The 16,654-nt window shown below is 37.7% G+C and overlaps 1 protein-coding gene across 2 annotated transcripts in view; it reads left to right on the top strand.

The window, feature by feature from the left end:
• The window catches only part of CDC40 (cell division cycle 40), a 55,333-nt gene that overhangs the window by 31,441 nt on the left and 7,238 nt on the right, over positions 1–16,654 (top strand). For both annotated transcript variants that reach the window (XM_032651505.1, XM_032651504.1), the window contains exons 4-12: positions 116–199; positions 2,331–2,470; positions 3,562–3,658; positions 5,221–5,360; positions 6,187–6,261; positions 8,893–8,938; positions 11,165–11,266; positions 12,826–12,941; positions 13,185–13,318. In XM_032651505.1, coding sequence (XP_032507396.1) covers positions 116–199; positions 2,331–2,470; positions 3,562–3,658; positions 5,221–5,360; positions 6,187–6,261; positions 8,893–8,938; positions 11,165–11,266; positions 12,826–12,941; positions 13,185–13,318 — 934 coding nt within the window. The remainder of the gene's footprint in view (positions 1–115; positions 200–2,330; positions 2,471–3,561; positions 3,659–5,220; positions 5,361–6,186; positions 6,262–8,892; positions 8,939–11,164; positions 11,267–12,825; positions 12,942–13,184; positions 13,319–16,654) is intronic.

The raw sequence follows: 16,654 nt of genomic DNA, 5'->3' as shown, positions 1-16,654 counted from the left end.
AGACCATTTTCAGCATCTGGGAAGGAAAATGTAAAATGAGTAAATGTGTATAGAATCAAAATGAATTGTAAATGGAAAAAAATGGAGTCAGTAATTTGTACTTTTCTCCTTTCAGGTTATGCCTTGGACCCTTCATTAGATAACCATCAAGTGTCTACTAAGTATATTGGTTCTGTAGAAGAAGCGGAAAAAAATCAAGGTAATTTATTTGAAATATCAATATTTAATATCAAATATATATACCTATACTTATTGGTTGTAGATTGACTTTGGACAGTAGGGAAAAACTAGTATGTAATTTATCTCTTGATTTTTTTTTTTTTAAGTTGAGACAATAGTGGGATATAGTTTAGAGCAATGTACAGAAATATTAGTTTGGAGCTTGCTTTTGCCACTTACTAGGTGTGCAACCTTGTAAGGAAGATAGTCGTACCTGTAGTGGCGGGGTTGGGGGGTGGGGAGTGATTTCTTGGCACAGTCCCAGTCCTGTGGAAATCATTCAAGAAATGAAAACTAATGTATATCTGATTTTAGCAGTTTATTTCTCAACACTAATGTCAAGCTCCATTTTAAGAGAGCAGGAAAAAATCTCATCGTGCATGTCTGTGGAGATTGTCTTTCAAGGGTTGCTTTGAAGTCTGAGTTTGAATATGTGTTTTAAAACATATGTTTATACTTGTATTCATTTTGTACTTATTTTAAGACAAAGCATCATACTCTAAATGCTAACTTGCCACAAAGCTCATCGGCCCCTTGGAATCTCATCCATAAAATGTTCGATAGAAAAAGAGTATGCTGTTTGTACGAAGGCACTTAGTAACTCTAGAGCCTATATCAGGGGTCCCCAACACCCGGGCCACAGACAGGTACTGGTACGAGGCCTGTTAGGAACCAGGCTGCACAGCAGGAGGTGAGCAGTGGGCCAATGAGCAAAGCTTCATCTGTATTTACAGTCACTCCCCATCGCTTGCATTACCACCTGAGCTCCACCTCCTGTCAGGTCAGCGGTGGCATTGGAGTCTCATAGGAGCACGAACCCTACCGTGAACTGCACATGCGAGGGATCTAGGTTGCGCGCTCCTTATGAGACTCTAATGCCTGGTGATCTGAGATGGAGCTGAGGCAGTGATGCTAGCGCTGGGGAGTGGCTGCAAATACAGACTATCATTAGCAGAGAGGTCTGACTTCACAGAGACCATAATAAATCAACTGCTTGCAGACATATCAAAACCCTATCAGTGAGTGGCAAGTGAAAAGCTCAGGGCTCCTACTGATTCTGCATTATGGTGAGTTGCATAATTATTTCATTATATATTACAGTGTAATAATAATAGAAATAAAGTGCACAATAAATGTAATGCACTTGAATCATCCCCAAACCATCCCCACCCTCCCACCCCCGGGCCATGGGAAAATTTGCTTTCACAAACCAGTCCCTGGTGCCAAAAAAGTTGGGAACCGCTAGCCTATATGATCAAGCTACCTTTGGTTTATAAGCTAGATTGTTGTTAAAATAGGATTTTAACAACCTTTTGTTACAACACAGCTTAAAGGAAACTGATTTGAATTAATATAGGTTAAGCTTTTCTCTTTGTTAGACCTCTACAAGCTACATCTTTATGTAGCTAGATTCTCAGTTAACAGTTAAATTGTGACTGACTCCCGTAAACCTTTCTTTTTCCAATTTAATGACTACACACAGCATGCCACCTCCTACTGATCAAATGAGAATCCCAACCAGAAACATCCTCTTTCCTCTTTTCTTCTTACTGTTAAGATTTATGGTATTAGAGGTAAAGTTTAGATTGAGATCACCTGGAAGAAGTACCAGATTCTTGTGAAACCTTCTTTAATTTACATTGTTGCATTACAATACAGCGAAGCAAGTGAAGCAAGGAAAAATTATTTAATGTAATTTTATCTAATTCAGCTTTTGAATGAGAAATTTTAGTTTATTCTTGCTTTCAAAGGTAACTTTATCATTATTTAGCATTATTAAATTGCTATGTTTCTTTCAAAAAGTGGTAAAATCTACTGATAAAGATCTGTGATTAATTAAAAAGATTGTGTACCACTGCAGGATTACATAGCTGGGTCTTCTCTTCCTTCACATATACTAGAATTTGCAACATATTGCAGTGTTAGAAAGCTGCTTTGCCCAGAAGGTTGAGTCTCTTTTTATATAGCATGAGTTGGTGTATCTTGATTCATGTAGGTTTCACTTTGTGTTTTAAATATTTTGTGTTTATAAATATATATAAATATATATATTCCTGTTTCTTTAGAAAATATCCATATTTATGATCTCTGCTTTTTTGTTTTTAATATAGGTTTAACTGTGTTTGAAACTGGTCAGAAGAAAATAGAAAAGAGGAAAAAATTCAAAGAAAATGATGCATCTAATATTGATGGTTTCTTGGGACCGTGGGCAAAATATGTGGATGAAAAAGATGTAGCCAAACCTTCAGAAGTAAGCTGTTGTGTTTTTCATTGCCAATTCAGGTGTCTGCTATGTCTCTATGAAGGATACCTATATTAATAAACTTGAGGCTTCCTTAGAGAACCAAATGACTCATCAGAATTTCTCTGCCTTAGTTGATAGAGAAAATACAATAATTCCTTTGTTTTTCTTTGGAATAATTTTTGTTTATATTTTTCTGATTTATTATCTTCCATACTTTTTAATTAAAATACAATATTGAACAATTTTTAATAAAAATCACCTTGATAATACTATTAAGGTACTATGGTAGCTGATTTTCTGATGCCAGATATTCAGATAGTAATTACAGAATCAGCCTTTCTGTGATTTTAGAATTCATGATGGGTTTTATTTATTATTTAAAAATTTTAACAAAGTAGTATGTCTATTTTTTTCATAATATTATGAAGTTTATAAAGTAAAACTATAAAACCCTACTTGCCCCTCTCCACCTCCTAATCCTACTGTCTCTATGAGCTGTTCTAGGTCGTAGGGATATAGCAGTGGAAAAGATTAAGAAAATCGCATCCTCATGAAGCTTACATTCTAGCTGTATCTCACATCCAGTTGTCTCAGTAATACATATATGCTGCTCTTTATTTATTCTGACTTCTCAGTTATTACAAGGATTTACTACTACCCCACCTTGCTTTTACTGCTTCTCCCACAAAAGTTGTGTCACAAATCTGTAGTCACTGCTTATATCCTTATGACTATTAAAAGCTGTTTACTGAAGAAGAACATCATCTACTAAATTCACTGTCTTTTCTGGTACTAGATTTTCTAATTGCCTCATCTTTTCACTTACATAATTAGCATAATACATCAAATTACTTTCTAGGTGTCCCAGAAGGATAGGTTTTGTATACAATGAGTTTAGAAGTATTAACTAGTACCCACTGTGTGTTTAGTGCCATTTTGTAGTCTGCCAAAGAGTTGACATTGTTATCCTGGGAGACATACTTGCGGCTGTTGCCTCACCAAAAAGTGTGCCTCATTATAAAGAATTTATGACCAATGTTGGCCAGGATGGGGTTCTAGAACATCCATTTTAAAAGTTCACTCCTTAATTCCCTTAGGAAGAACAAAAAGAATTGGATGAAATTACAGCAAAGAGGCAGAAAAAAGGCAAACAGGAAGAAGAGAAACCTGGAGAGGAAAAGACAGTCTTACATGGTAATATATTTTTTATGCCTCCTCATTTTTATGATAAACTTTCAGATATTTACTCTGTTCACATAATATATGTATTGCCTTTACTAATCAGCTGCTAGAATTCATTTTATTAAGAATTATATTGGACAGTTTGCATCCCAAAGAAATTATAGCAAACCTCTTCTATGTTCTAATTAAAGAGATAGCCACAGATGATTTTTTTGAAGTGCTAATGAATTTTTTTTTAAAGGTAGATAAAGAACACAGTCTGTTCTTTCCTAAGATAAAGTTGACTCTTTTTGATGTATAACTAGTCCCCCAGTCTTTTTTTTTTTTTTTTTTTTTTGCGGTACGCGGGCCTCTCACTGTTGTGGCCTCTCCCGTTGCGGAGCACAGGCTCCGGACACGCAGGCTCAGCGGCCATGGCTCACGGGCCCAGCCGCTCGGCAGCATGTGGGATCTTCCCGGACCGGGGCACGAACCCGTGTCCCCGGCATCGGCAGGCGGACTCTCAACCACTGCGCCACCAGGGAAGCCCTCCCCCAGTCATTTTAACCTTTTGTTTTTAACCCAAGCCAAATATTCTCCAGGTATGATCACAGTTCGTAACTGTTACTAAATTACACTTTAAAAGAATAAACTTTGTTTTTCATGTAAGTGGACTGGATATTAAGATTCTCATACTTACTTTGATTTGTAGAAGGAAATGCATATTCACCAAAATAAATTATATTCTAAACTCTACCTGGTTCATTAGTACCTAGTTATATTGGGGACTGGTTCATTAGTAACTAGTTATATTGGGGAAATTATGTAGTGACTACTAGACTAAAAGAATAATTCAGTTCTGATAGTATTGATTATTCTAATGTTATATCACTTATCAAATATATAGGTTTCACGAGGTCACGTTTAGCTTCTCAAGCTCCAGTTTTATCTCCAAGGAGTCTATTTAGTACTGTGGTGCTTGTGGCCATAATAACAATAACAGCCAACATTTATTGAGTACTTACTCTGTGCAGCATGCTACTAAATGCTTTATATATACTATGTCATTTAATTCTCACATGTGACTTTATTGTAAAATCTGGGTTGAAAGTAGAAAAGAGATTGGAAAAATAACCTGGAAGGACATAAAGGAGGAAAGCAGGGAAAAGGATAGTTGATATATTTTTGTTTTAACTTCCTTCTTATCCTGTTTTGCTTCTGATTCTTTGCCAATGACTCACAAGGCCCAAGTATTATCTTTTCTTCTCTCGCTGTAATTGTACTGCAGTGGAGTCTTTGTATATGCCACTAAAATATGTAACTGGATAAAGAAGTAAGAGCTTATGTAAAGATCTGATATTCTCTCGATATTTAGGGATTCTAAAATACTACCACTAATTGTAAATAACAGCTATGATTTCAGGCAGTTAAATTTTAGCTGACTCTTGGTTTTAACATCATCAGAGTATTTTTACCAAAACCTTGATACGCAACGATATCCCTATGAATAAAATGTTTGTTATTATTTTAAGAATGTAGATTTCATGACTATGGCTTTTATTTGTTCACTACTTTCTTTTGCTTTCTTGTTTCAGTTAAAGAAATGTATGACTATCAAGGCAGGTCCTATCTTCACATACCTCAGGATGTTGGTGTTAATCTGCGGTCACCTGTGCCACCTGAGAAGTGTTATCTTCCCAAAAAACAAATTCATGTGTGGTCCGGACACACAAAGGTAAGCAAATTGGTTGTTTTTGTTTGTTGTAATGTATAACAGTGACACCAGCATAACTTTTCAGCTATTGATGTGGGACATTCAATATTTCTAGTAAAGATGTAGAGAAGTCAAGATAGAACAGGGAGGTCAAACTGAAGATAAACCGGAGTCAGACTCTGGCGGTACCAACACATATGAGTCACAAGTGAATACTCAGTCTTCAAGGTCATCTGATTGGGCCGTGACATAAGCATTCATGATTCGGTGTGCTATCCCCTTATGGTAGCCCAGGCCTTCGCCTCCAAGTTCCTGCCATAATATTCTTCCTCTTGGGCACCAAGTCAGTGAGTAATGGGCTGGTACTAGCACAAAAGCCTCAATAATTTTACCTTAGCAATTAGAGTTATCACACTTCAAAGAAGATTAGATGCTCCCTGGTTTATACACTATGATATTCTTAAACTAATGCAGAGACAAGACACTTGAAAATTTTGATGTTAATATTCTTTGTCATCTGCACTGTTCCAACTGATAATTTCCAGCTCTTAGCAAAGAGCAAAGGTACTGAGTAAAAGAAGGAAGAGGAGTGAGGGCATTAGTAACATGATTGACCAAGAATTCCCTTGGGTGAGGAAGTCGGTAATGAAGGTTAAAAAAAAAATCTTGAAAAGCTTAGCGTCCAAAGGGCTGCTCTTAGAATACTAACGAAGGTTATTCTAGGGTATGATTTTTAGAATGAAGAAAAATAGTAAATTAGGTGGCTTAAAAATACACTGTCTTTCCCTTCTGTTTAATTTTAGCTGAGATTTCAAATGCTTCTGATAATTTTAATTCCTTTTTACAGGGCGTCAGTGCAGTCAGATTGTTTCCTCTCTCTGGCCATTTGTTGCTGTCTTGTTCCATGGACTGTAAAATTAAGGTGAGTTTTCAGTAACAGAGTAGGAGTGCTACAAAGCTAGTGCTTTGGTTAAATCTATTCGGTTATTATAGATAAATCTGGGTTTGTTAGGCAATTAGAGTCTAATTATTTTCTCTTAAGCCCTGTGACTGCAGCAGTTTATGAACTGCTTCCAAACACATTGATTCAGATATGGCTTTGTGGTCCAATTGGCTAGGCTCTTTTAAGATTTTTAAAAATTTTTATTTATTATTTATTTTTTGGCTGCGTTGGGTCTTTGTTGCTACGCGCAGGCCTTCTCGAGTTGAGGTGAGTGGGGGCTACTCTTCGTTGCGGTGCACGGACTCTAGGTGCACGGGCTTCAGTAGTTGTGGCACACAGGCTCAGTAGTTGTGGCTCACGGGCTCTAGAGCGCAGGCTCAGCAGTTGTGGTGCACGGGCTTAGTTGCTCCGTGGCATGTGGGATCCTCCCGGACCAGGGCGCGAACGCGTGTCCCCTGCATTGGCAGGTGGATTCCTAACCACTGCACCACCAGGGAGGCCCTTGGCTAGGCTCTTTGTAAGCTTAGATAGCTGATTAGGACATAATCAATCACATTGGCTTCAGGCACATAAATATTTAATCACCAATAATGCATTTTTATAGAGGTTTTAGATATCTGAGTTCATTTGTTCCTTAGTACCTTAAAGGTAGAGAGGACATGTGATAGAAAACCCATTTTTAGAGAGCAGATAATGTAATTCACCCTTTTTCTTCTAAATGCTAGTAGCAGAATTGCTCCCAGCCTCTTCTCACACTTTTTATAGTCTTGGGAAGGTCCAACTTTAGTTGATGTTCAGCTGTAGAATGTGTGGTAGAAAAACTCACTTGCCAATACATGTCAACTTGAATATGGGAAAGCCTTTTAAAAACTTAAATCTGGAAGCATGGTTTTTATCTTTTTTATGTCTTCTGTGTCTGGATCATTATACTGGTCAATAAATATCAACCCTATAGTGCTCTTGAGTCTTGGAAAGTTAACTCATGAAAATTTTACTCTTAGTAAATAATTCATGGGTAGTAACAATATATAAAGGCAGCTTTTTTTGATGAGAGCAACCATTTAGGCATTTGCCTCAACTTAGTGGCTTAAAATGACAGGACAACAGTTTGGAGTAAAAAGACTTATTTCCTTTAACTTGCAGTTTATACAGACTATGTTAATTGAGATTAAGGTCTTCTGTTTGACCAGCATAGAATTTAATTTGTTCACATCTGTAAACATTTATTAGGTACCTATTATGTGCAAAGGACTGAGGATGAAAAATTGTTTAGGGGCTTCCCTGGTGGCAAGGGGTTAAGAATCCTCCTGCCAATGCAGGGGACACGGTTTCAAGCCCTGGTCTGGGAAGATCCCACATGCCGCAGAGCAACTAAGCCTGTGAGCCACAACTACTGAGCCTATGCTCTAGAACCCATAAGCCACAACTGCTGAGCCTGCGTGCCACAGCTACTGAAGCCCACATGCCTAGAGCTTGTGCTCGGCAACAAGAGAAGCCACCACAATGAGAAGCCCGCGTACCGCAACGAAGAGTAGCCCTGCTCACCGCAACTAGAGAAAGCCCACGTGCAGCAACAAAGACCCAGTGCAGTCATAAATAATAAATAGATAAGATAGATAGATAAATAAAATTTTTTAAAATTGTTTAGGCACTGTCCCCGCTCTTAAGGTGATTGTTTCGTTATGATGTAAATGATCATTGTAGAGGCAGATGCAAGGTATTCCGGTTTCAGAGAGGAAGCATACCTCAATAGGAAGGTAACTAAGTAAGCAGGGGAAGGGCATAGGGAGTAGAGTATGTCTGAGAGGAGTAAATAGAATGAATCAGCTTGGTATGTGCTGAAAACTGCAAGTGGTGTGACTGCTAGAGTCTAAAATCTGAGAGGCATAGAATGACTACAATCAAGGCAAAGGACCAGGACCTGGGGTCCTTTCCTGGTATGCTATGGGAACTGAGACTTTATCCTGTTGGCACTGGGTGGCCAGGAAATGCTTTCTATTTTAGATCATTAGCAACACTGTCAAGGATTGGATTTGAGGCAGGCAAGAATAAAGGTAGTTTCAAAGCTATTGTATTAATTCACTTTAGATGTGATCAGAATTATGAACTTGTTATATTTTAGTCTAGATTATCATTTTCATAACAGCTTTTATAAGTTAATACTTCAGAAAAGTTTAAAAAAAAAACCTTTCAGTACCAAAATGTTATAATAACATTTTAATAACATATAATTCTTTTAAAAGTAGTTCATAGTATTACATAAGTAGAAACTTTTCATCATAGAAAATATATCAAATACAGAAAAGAATAAGAAGAAAATGAAAACCACCTGTATAAGCTCCATCTAAGTTCTCTTGATTTCAGAGTTTAGCTTTAAAGTGTGTGTGTATGTGTGTGCACATGCCTATGTGTGTAGTCCAAATAGTGCAAGTCACTAACAGCACTGAACAGTATGTTTAATGATATATAATGCCTTTGGTTAAATAACCTGTACACACACAGATTTGCACATACATAGCTGGCATACGACTTTTGTTAGTGATTGATAGTTGTCATTTTATCGAAGTCTTGTATTAAATTTAATGTTTCTGTGTGTTGTTTTTTCTCCAGCTATGGGAGGTTTATGGAGACAGGCGCTGTCTGCGAACATTTATTGGTAATACTTTTCTCTCTGGCTATAAATCTGTTTGGAAATACTTTTTAAACTACAATAACAACATTAACAGTAATTTTACTACACTGATATGAAGGAAAGCCTTCATGGACTTGAGCTGAGTCTTGAAGGAGGGGTAAGTCTCCCCATGAAGACAAAGAACTAGGAAGAGAGAGCAGCAGAAGCTAAAGCAAGAGTGGAATGAGAAAGCATGCTGCTTTGAGGGAACCACTTATACTTCAGAATTGTTAGCCTGAGGGATACAGTAAGAGATGACAGTGGAGAAAAGCAGTAGAGGAGGGCAGAGTATGAAAGACCTTTAGACTGTCCTGGGGACCTTGGGAAGCCAACCACTGAACTGCTCTTGCAGGAAAGCAACGTGATCAGATTTGAAGTTTACAAAGATCACAGTGGCAGTATGGAGGATGCTTTGGTGGGGCAGGCCTGGAGGCAAGAAAGTGATTTACAAGGTTATTTCATTGGTCTGGATTAGAGATAATGAGAGCCTGAACTAAAGCAGCAGAGAGAGAGGAAAGAAACAATGAAGAGTTAGGGAAGAGATATGGGAACATATGTATATGTATAACTGATTCACTTTGTTATAAAGCAGAAACTAACACACCATTGTAAAGCAGTTATACTCCAATAAAGATGTAAAAATAAATAAATAAAAAATAAATTTTAAGATAGAAATTAAAAAAAAAAAGAGTTAAAACCAATGGGACTTGGTTAGCAAGTGAGTGATAAGAGTGAGGCAGGAATCTAGAGTGACTCTCAGGTGGCTGGAGGAATGGTGGTGCTACTCATCATAGGAAGATGATGAGATTTCAGACTAATGCAATTTGAGCTGCCTTTGAGATATTGAGATAAAAATGTCCAGTAAGCAATTAGATAGCCAGATGTTGAGCTTTGCAGAGAGGTTGGGAATTGGCAACAAAAACAGATAAAGAGATAAGGTTGAGAGAATTCCTTTAAGGAAAGAAAGCCAAAAAGAGGACAGCCTTGTTGGTAGATACTAGTTTATTGTCTTTGTCAGATTTTGTGTGAAGGCTAGTTATGTTTTGAAATTTAACTGTACCAAATTGAAATGGTATTTGTGTGAATTATATTGGCTCTGTTTTTAGACTTAAGTGGGGGTCCATTTGCCAGTGCTTTGTTACGATTTTAGGGCCTCACTGCACAAATGCAGCCCGAGATGCCAGGGCAGCCCAGAAGACTTGTGGGAAGGCTCTCAGCAGGTACAGGGAACAAAATGTCTCCTGCGACATAGGGGATTTGATCTCCATCTGTCTCCCCTGCACTGGCAGTTTTTCAGTGGAAAACTGAAAATTTCCTACTTAGAAAGATGATAGCAGCTCTGACTGGGACTCCTGCTGTACAAAAGAATGCCTAATTGCCATGACTGGAGGTCATCGGTGGTAGTGGTTCAGGACCCCTGGGTACGGCTGACAATTTGTGCCATGCACATTTTGCACAATTGTGCTTGGCAGTCTTTGTCATGGTGGGATGGTAAAAAGTAGGAAAGTTTCTGCTTTCATTTAATCATATTTTATTTGCCTCTGTAACTTTCAGAAGAATTCACTGGTCAGGCAAGATTGATTTCCAAGGAAAGCACCTTAACATTATTGTCAAATGCCATTTTAAAACTAAATAATAGTTAATATTTGTTTTCAAAAAGGTTTAGTCTCTGAGATTCTGAATCCATTTCTGTGAAATTCGGGAATGTGATCACAGAAATAGACAATTATTGAACAAAGGCCACAACTTCATGAACCTTAGGTTTAGGTCACTTTGTTTTCACTTCCAGCTTGGCAAGTAATCTCAGAGTGAACTTTCAAATCGTCACCAGCCATTTCTCTTTCATTGGCAATAAATGGACTATTATGTTTCCTTAAATTCTTTTGACTGTTTAGTCATCAGCTGTATGTATAACATATTAGGAGAGTGCATGAGAGACTTTTTAAAACAAAGTTTCTTTTCTTTTGGTTCTTACCTAAATTTTGTGCATCAGAATCACCAGAGGAGCTTTTCAAAGGGGAAAAAAACCACCTACATTCCCAAGCCCACACATAACATATTCTGAGTCAGTAAATCAGCATGTGGGGTTCCAGTGATTTTGACTCACAGCGTGGCTTGAAAAATACTGTTTAATGCTGTTTCTCTTATGGTGCTTATATTTTAAAAGAACATACTTCACCTCACCTCCATTTCTATTGTCTCTGCCTTTAGGTCACAGTAAAGCTGTTAGGGACATCTGCTTTAATACTGCAGGAACACAGTTCCTCAGTGCAGCTTATGACAGGTATCTTAAGCTCTGGGACACTGAGACAGGTAAGAGCTCACTTATACTAACATCTATTTACCTTATAAATTAGTGTTTTTAAATGAAACAATGTAAGTGGTCTTCTGTGGTAAAATGGTACCTTCCCTAACTGCTGATTCTCATATCATTGACTATCAGCTAATATCACAAAATGTTTGTAGGGTTGAAACTCAGCTATATAAGTAGCTCTTTTACTATGAAATTTCTTTTCCACCAAATATTTACAATTTATAAAGCAAATATATTGCTAGACAAGGAAATTTAAAAATTTCCGTAGACTATTTAATTGATCTTTTTGTTCCCCTACATAACCTAGCACACTGCACTGCACAACACAGAAGCACAATAAATACCTGATGAGCAGAATTAAATTTAATTGCCCCAACTGGTTAAAATGGAGGTCTAAACTTCCATGGAAAGATTGGTTTTATATATTCACAGACATATTGATTACATCAGCACGCTGTGGCTAGTATAATTTTATATAATTAGACAGCCATCTTTCATCCTACTGAGTTTTAAGGATAAAGAAAACAGGTAATAGTTATTGAACACTGTCTACCAGGCATTGTACTAAGTGCTTATATTGCAGTAACTTGGTCAATCCTTAAAATATCACTATGAGATTAAATACTATTATTGTTATAGATGAGGAAACTGAGGCTTAAGAGGTAACTTTTCTAGGGTCACACAGCTAGTAATGGTCGAATTGCGTTCAAATCAAGGTCTCTGTAATGCCAAAGCCCATATTCTTAACATCTTTGGCAGTGGTCCTCAACTCTAGCTGCATTTTTTTAATAAATTTATTTATTCATTCATTTATTTAATTTTTGGCTGCACTGGGTCTTCGCTGCTGCACACGGGCCTTCCCTAGCTGCAGTGAGCGGGCCTCTCATTGCGGTGGCCTCTCCCGCTGCAGAGCACAGGCTCTAGGCATGCGGGCTTCAGTAGCTGTGGCTCGCAGGCTCCAGAGCGCAGGCTCAGCAGTTGTGGCGCACAGGTTTAGTTGCTCCGTGGCATGTGGGATCCCCCCGGACCAAGGCTCGAACCCGTGTCCCCTACATTGGCAGGCGGATTCTCAACCACTGCGCCACCAGGGAAGCCCCTCTAGCTGCATATTGTAATCACCTGGAGAACTTTATCTGCTCTGCAATTGATGATACAGATACTTTTGAATATACTTTTTTTTTTGCTGTACGCGGGCCTCTCACTGTTGTGGCCTCTCCCTTTGCGGAGTACAGGCTCCGGATGCGCAGGCTCAGCGGCCATGGCTCACGGGCCCAGCCGCTCCGCAGCACGTGGGATCTTCCCGGACCAGGGCACGAACCCATGTCCCCTGCATCGGCAGGCGGACTCTCAACCACTGCGCCACCAGGGAAGCCCCTTGAATATACTACTTTTAATCATTAAAAATCCTTGAAAAGGAACAATGTAGTTTACAGTAAAGAACAAGTAGGTTGCCATTCCTCAAAATTTATTAGCAAATGATCTCTAGATCTTAATCCCAGGGTTATCTTTAAATGGTCAAATTTATTTTACCTACTTTAACTTGGGTCTTTGGTTTTAGGACAGTGTATATCAAGATTTACAAACCGAAAAGTACCCTATTGTGTCAAATTTAATCCTGATGAAGATAAGCAAAATCTCTTTGTGGCTGGGATGTCTGATAAAAAGATTGTGCAAGTAAGTCTTTTCACAATATTTTTATTAAGATTCCTGAGCTTTACACTATATGAGGGGCTAGAATAAGGAATATTAACTTGTTTAATGTTTGCTACTTCTAGGGAGTGCTGATGTTCTAGTCTTGGAAGCAGTGAATCTATAAAAACACGATTTTGGAGATCTTTTTTCCTTCTCCATTTTCCACAGTTATGATCTTTGTTTTCATAAATCTGCTCTTTGCCATTTCTCTTATTTGATATACAGTGGGACATTCGAAGTGGAGAAATTGTACAGGAATATGATCGGCATTTGGGAGCTGTCAACACCATTGTTTTTGTTGATGAGAATAGGAGATTTGTGAGCACATCTGATGATAAGAGCCTAAGAGTTTGGGAATGGTGAGTTTTTATCAGTAGAAAATCTAATTAATATAAAGCAAACAATTTAAAATTTTGTAGTGAAAGGCTTTCAATTTGAATATTTTCACAACTGTGATCTCTGGCCTGTCAGTCAAACTGGTTTAACTATTTAGGTATCCAGAATATGAAAATAAAAATTTAAACATGCTACTTTTCATAGTCTTTAGATAATCTATCTAAAGTAATGTGTATTTTGAGTCCTTTTTCTTGCACTAGTAAAAAAGCTTATATAGTGCCATCTTACATTCTTTATTAGGTATCTTATTCATCTTTGCAAAATGACTGACGAAAAGTAGGGGTCACACACGTATAGACTATGTTGCTTATGCTAGGGATTGAACATAACATCCTAGCCTTAGAACCAACCCAAAGAAAATATTTTTAAAATCTCTTAATTTTTTAAATGTGTGCATTTTGATTATTCAGTACTGAAAATTGCCCCATGTCATCACCCCTGTGTCCTGCTGTTCATAGCCCATAATGTTTTACTTGTAAAGTATAATCAGAATATATTGCTTAATTTTGCTTTCCTAGAGAAAAAAACACTTTTCTAAAGTCAAGAAATACTAAAGCTAATTTCACTAAGTATCTATCATAGATCATGTTTTATAGTTGATTTTCAAAGCAATGCATAATAATCTTTTTGTTAGAGTTAATGTTTGGTTGGAACCCAGCTTGTTTTGATAGTCAATTATAAGGCACAACTCAACTTTGGTTACAGCCTTGCGGGGACTAGAAACTATCTCCCTACCCCCAGAAGTTGTTCAGCTGTAGGAAGTGAGAAGCCTTGAACTACAGGCAGTAGTTTCCTCCTGAAACTGAGTCTGTTTGGGGACCTGAGCACGTCCCTAACCATTGTCAGGACAGTTTGGGTAATTGAAGATTTAATGTAATTGCTGTTTCTCCCATCACCAGTATACCCCTCCAAATTACCCCCAATTAATGGATAGTTGACTGTACTTTATACATAGTCTTAATAACATCATTCTTAATGTCCATGGTTTGAGACTATCTTATAACTAAGATCTCTTCTACTTCATAAATGATGTTACATGCAGAGGACCTGATAAGGATATAGTTTTATATGAGCCATATAGACCATTTGCACAACAAGCTAGATAGTTTAGTGTACATATAGCTGTTTTGTTTTATGTACTTTAACAGTTTGATTATACTTAAACTTTCAGGTGTTTCTATCAGATATTTTCAGCTCCATTTGAAAATGTGAAGTAGTATAAAAGAAACTGGTAAATGTTTGAATGATGCACCAGTTACAGGGCTTTTAGAACACTTGTGTATGTTTTCTAAATTAGAGCATCGGTCAGTAAAATATTTTGATTAAATGATCATGTTTCTTTTTTTTCCTTCTCAGAGCTTAAGAAATACTCCTAAGACTCATGATACTGTTTCATTATAAATGATGACATCCTGTAGATTTTAGTCTAATTCTCACTTGCGATTAGAGCCTTCCTAACCAATCCTCACATGAGATTAAGCATCTTGTCTATTATCCCACAGACAACCCTTTGCTTCTCACAGCTTTTTTAGTTCTTGCTTATTTATTCTCTTCCCTGATGAGTTCTTTTTTTATTTTTAATTTTTTTTGAAGTATAGTTGATTTACAGTGTTGCATCCTGACGAGTTCTTAATCATGAGAGAAAGAACTGTCAGTCAAATTCTCCATCTGTCTTCAACACCAGCACAGTGCCTGGCATGTAGTATGCACTGAATATCTAAGGAACTCATTGTCATAATTATTAATGATGTTACATTTATTGAGCTCTTTCTATGTCCCAGGCACACTAAGCATTTTACATGAACTATTTCATTTAATGGGCAAGTGATCTTACGAGATAGGTGTATTTCCTATTCCTGTTTTACAGATAAGGAAACTGAGATAGATTAAGTAATTTGCCCAAGGTTCCACAAGAAACGAAAGAGCCAGAATTCAAACTCAGATCAAACTGATTCCAAAGATTTTTTTTGGTTTTTTATATAAATTTACTTAATTTATTTATTTTTGGCTGCGTTGGGTCTTCGTTGCTGCGCGCAGTCTTTCTCTACTTGAGATGAGTGGGGGCTACCCTTTGTTGTGGTGTGCGGGCTTCTCATCGCGGTGGCTTCTCTTGTTATGGAGCATGGGCTGTAGGCGCACGGGCTTCAGTAGTTGTGGCATGCAGGCTCAGTAGTTGTGGCTCGCAGGCTCTAGAGCGCAGGCTCAGCAGTTGTGCCACACGGGCTTAGTTGCTCCGCAGCAAGTGGGATCTTCCCAGACCAGGGCTCGAACCCGTGTCCCCTGCATTGGCAGGCAGATTCTTAACCACTGCGCCACCAGGGAAGCCCCTCCAAAGATTTTTCTTTTTCTTTTTTTCTCCCCAGTTTTATTGAGGTATAATTAAAACTGAGGTATAAATAAAATTGTAATGTATTTAAAGTGTACAACATAATTATTTGATATACGTATATGGTGTGAAATAATTCATTAACCCTTAATTAACATATCCATCACCTCACGTATTTACTTTTTTGTTTGGTGAGAACACTTACGTTCTACTCTCCTAGCAAATTTTAATTATGCAATACAGTATTATCAACTATAGCCACCATGGTGTATACACTAGAACCTCAGACCTTATTAATCTTACAGATAAAAGTTTGTACCCTTTTACTAGCTTTGCCTAATTCCCTGCCCACCCCTCCACCCAGCCCCTGGCAGCCAGTATTCCACTCTCTATTTTTATGAGTTTGACTTTTTTTTAAAGACTGCACAAATAAGTGATACCATGCAGTATTTGTCTGACTTATTTCACTTAGCATAATACCTACCCTCCAGGTTCACCCAAAGGAACCTTGGTTTTCTTAAACAATACTATACAAACTAAGACTATTATACAGTTTTAAAGAAGAATAGGAGATTGTAATTAGATATTGAGCATCCTGTGGTATCCTAATTGCCTAAATTCTAAATTCATGAGATATTATAGGCATGTTTTCTCCCAAAGGCATTTATTTTTCTTAAAATGTTTTTAAAAGAAAATTTTACAGTGGTTGGCACAAATGTCTATCTTTTATTTTTAAAATTTCATAGGTGTTAGGTTTTTGTTCTTTTGGGGGGTTTTTTTGTTTTTTTTTTTTTAAAGAAGATGTTGAGGGTAGGAGTTTTAATTAATTTATTTATTTTTGGCTGTGTTGGGTCTTCGTTTCTGTGCGAGGGCTTTCTCTAGTTGTGGCAAGCGGGGGCCACTCCTCATCGCGGTGCGCAGGCCTCTCACCATGGCGGCCTCTCTTGTTGCGGAGCACAGGCTCCAGACGCGC

This window comes from Phocoena sinus, chromosome 12 (genome assembly GCF_008692025.1).
Source record: "Phocoena sinus isolate mPhoSin1 chromosome 12, mPhoSin1.pri, whole genome shotgun sequence".
Lineage (NCBI taxonomy): Eukaryota > Metazoa > Chordata > Mammalia > Artiodactyla > Phocoenidae > Phocoena > Phocoena sinus.
This window is presented reverse-complemented; position numbering and strand designations above follow the sequence as displayed.